We start from the raw sequence: 2739 nt of genomic DNA, 5'->3' as shown, positions 1-2739 counted from the left end.
CCTCGTTGTGAGAACCTCCCCTGCCCACATACGAGAGCTTTGTCGAGCCGGCCCAAGTTAGTTGGATTAGGTAATACAACTTAGATGCCGGTGATAAAAAGAAACTAACTTCCAACTTGGCCTTAAAACTTTTATGCTGTTCTATGTATAAAAATTAATAAAAACAAAATCTGCATTTAACATTACAATCTAAAAGTAACTAACCACTACTAAAATGTAGTAACTCCAAAGTCATTTCAGAGACAAAATTTCTTGATTGCAACTTGCAAGCTTTTACAAGATCATAGGTCAACATGAGCATAATTTAGAACCCTAACTGAATTCCCAGGATAACAAAAAGGGTAATAAAAACCTAAGAAGCCAAAGGAAAAACAAAGTTACAAGAATAACATAGCATTCTGCATCAAGGAGGTGATGCCAAACCCGTAACAAACTTGTTACTCACTAGTCACTAGCCCATTTTCTAACAACATTCTCTTTAGCAGAAGCCTGCTGATACTCTTCCTTCTTGAAAAATCCACCAAAATCATGCTGCCTACTGGGAGAACTATTTTTCAAGACTTTCGATGTTACAAAACCAAGCCCATTTCTCACTCCCCGCAGTGCATACAGCAAGGGATTCAAAATGACAGCAACAAGCAAATCACCTTTAGCAATTAGGAGATACTGAAAATGAAGAGATATATTGAAATATAAGAGTTTCTATTATATCTTATATTGTGTTATGAATATATCAGCAGATGCAATGAGTAGAATCAGGAGCTTCTTACCATGAGAGTGATACCAAGGATCGTGAGAGAAGCATATTTTGCTTCTTGCCAAAAATTATCATCATTAGACCAGCCGAAATATCTACCCCAGCCAAACCAACCTCCTCCACCAGCATCACCTCCGCCCCCCAGCTCCTCTCTTCTCTTGATTTCTTTGTCCCACTTCTCAAGTTCATTCTTCTTCCCACTCAGAGCACCTTCTAATGCTTTTCTAGCTTGCTCCTGCCATCACAATTCACTTTCAGTTCCCTATTAAATTTTCCACTTTGACATTAGCATTGTTCTTCCAAATGTTACACATGACAGAAAAAGAATTGAAACTCAGGATTGTACTATTGTTGATTGCCTTGGCATCTAAATGTCATTTGATGACAAGAAATTGCAAATAGAAATTAAGTTGCAAGCTCAACATTATGGAGAGTGGTGACACAAATATAATTATTGAAGATAGTACGAATTGCGGAGTGTAAATAGGTAAATCCTATGAAGAATCTAATAACCCGGCAAAATCGGAAGATACTTATGAGGGGAACTTGCTTTGTAGGACAAATTGCAGGTGCAGTTCATTTCAGCCAATAAAAATTAACGACAGGAACTACTACAAGTTTAGAAATAGTATCAGACTCTAGTGTTATTATTATTTATCATGAGCACGCAATTGATGAACTGCTATGAAGCAAACACACACATATATATAAGCAAAGGGAACAAACAATGAGGATATTGCAAATTATTGTGGAAACTTGTATTATAAAAGATTGAGTAAAAATTTAACAATTGAGAAGAAAGCATGCAGTTAATCGGTATGACAGGGGAATAAAGAAACCTGTCTTCGATTGTCGGAGAAAAGGCAGAAGAATCTGCCATTATATCGGAGGGCCGGGTGGTCGAAGATGGAGTCGGGCTTTGTTTGCGTTAACAAGTGGTTGCGGTGGCGGGAGGAGTTGCTGAAAGTTAGGATTGGAGTTGGCGGGCTTAGGTTTACAATCCCTGCCATTCTCCGATGCCTTCTCTATCTACCACTACCGTCTACCGTCGCTCCCAAATACCTCTATTTACTTGTCGCTTTTGTCCAATCCGTCCTCAAGTAGATGGGAAAGGGTAAGAAATGAAAACAAGAAGTCAAGAACTATTAATCAACATAAATAATTACATCACAATATTACATACATAATTATTCAGGCTGAGTCCATTTTTTAAGTTAAAAACTAATAATTAAAAATTATTAAATAATAATTTAGTTAAATTTATTAAATTATTTAATAATTTTTAATTAAATAAGTTAAAATAATAATATTTAAATATAATAAACGCTAGACCAAATTAGTTTCTCTCATCAGTTTAGTGTGAATATTGGGTTAAAAAATTTTGATATGGAAGCAAAATAAGTGATATATTTTAACATGGATAATTTTTTGTGTTTTTTAAAATTGTGGGAGTACACAAATCGGAGGGTCCGATTTGTGTTTAAAAAGTTAAAAAATTTTTCAGAGTGTTTAAAAATTGAAAAAACTCAGAGTACACAAATCGGACCATGCGAGTTGTTTGATTTTAAAATTTTGCTTAAGAAATCGCATGGTCCGATTTGTGGTTGGACAAATATGAATTTCGGAAGCTAGAAAACGGACCATTCGAGTTGTTTGTTGTTGTCAATTTTTTTACTGACAAAGAACTCGCATGATCAAAGTTATGTTCCACTGACACCACATTGCTATGAAGCACTAATATTCCCCATATCCGAATTCAATATCACCTTTATTTCCATATTCAAATTAAAAAGTGCATTGTAAACGGTGGAGAGAGAACAATAAGACGAGTATGGCCTTAGACCATCTCTAATAGAAAATTTATTTTAGTTTTTATTTATTGTTTATTTGTCATAAAAAATAATTTTATATTAATTTTTGTATTATAAATAATAAATAATAAATTAAAATATTTTTTATTAAAAAAATTAATTTTAATTTCT

At 34.0% G+C, this 2739-nt stretch overlaps 1 protein-coding gene across 1 annotated transcript; it reads right to left on the bottom strand.

Annotated features, from left to right (window-relative positions):
- Positions 161–1913, bottom strand: LOC107636624. The gene is made up of 3 exons (XM_016340124.2): positions 1597–1913; positions 771–992; positions 161–666 (listed from the first exon to the last, which is right to left on the bottom strand). Exons 1-3 carry the CDS (start codon positions 1765–1767, stop codon positions 445–447), a joined length of 615 nt encoding a protein of 204 aa, XP_016195610.1. The 5' UTR covers positions 1768–1913; the 3' UTR covers positions 161–444.

Source organism: Arachis ipaensis, chromosome B01 (assembly GCF_000816755.2).
Source record: "Arachis ipaensis cultivar K30076 chromosome B01, Araip1.1, whole genome shotgun sequence".
Lineage (NCBI taxonomy): Eukaryota > Viridiplantae > Streptophyta > Magnoliopsida > Fabales > Fabaceae > Arachis > Arachis ipaensis.
The sequence above is the reverse complement of the archived record's forward strand: the minus strand, read 5'-3'. Positions and strand labels throughout refer to the sequence as shown.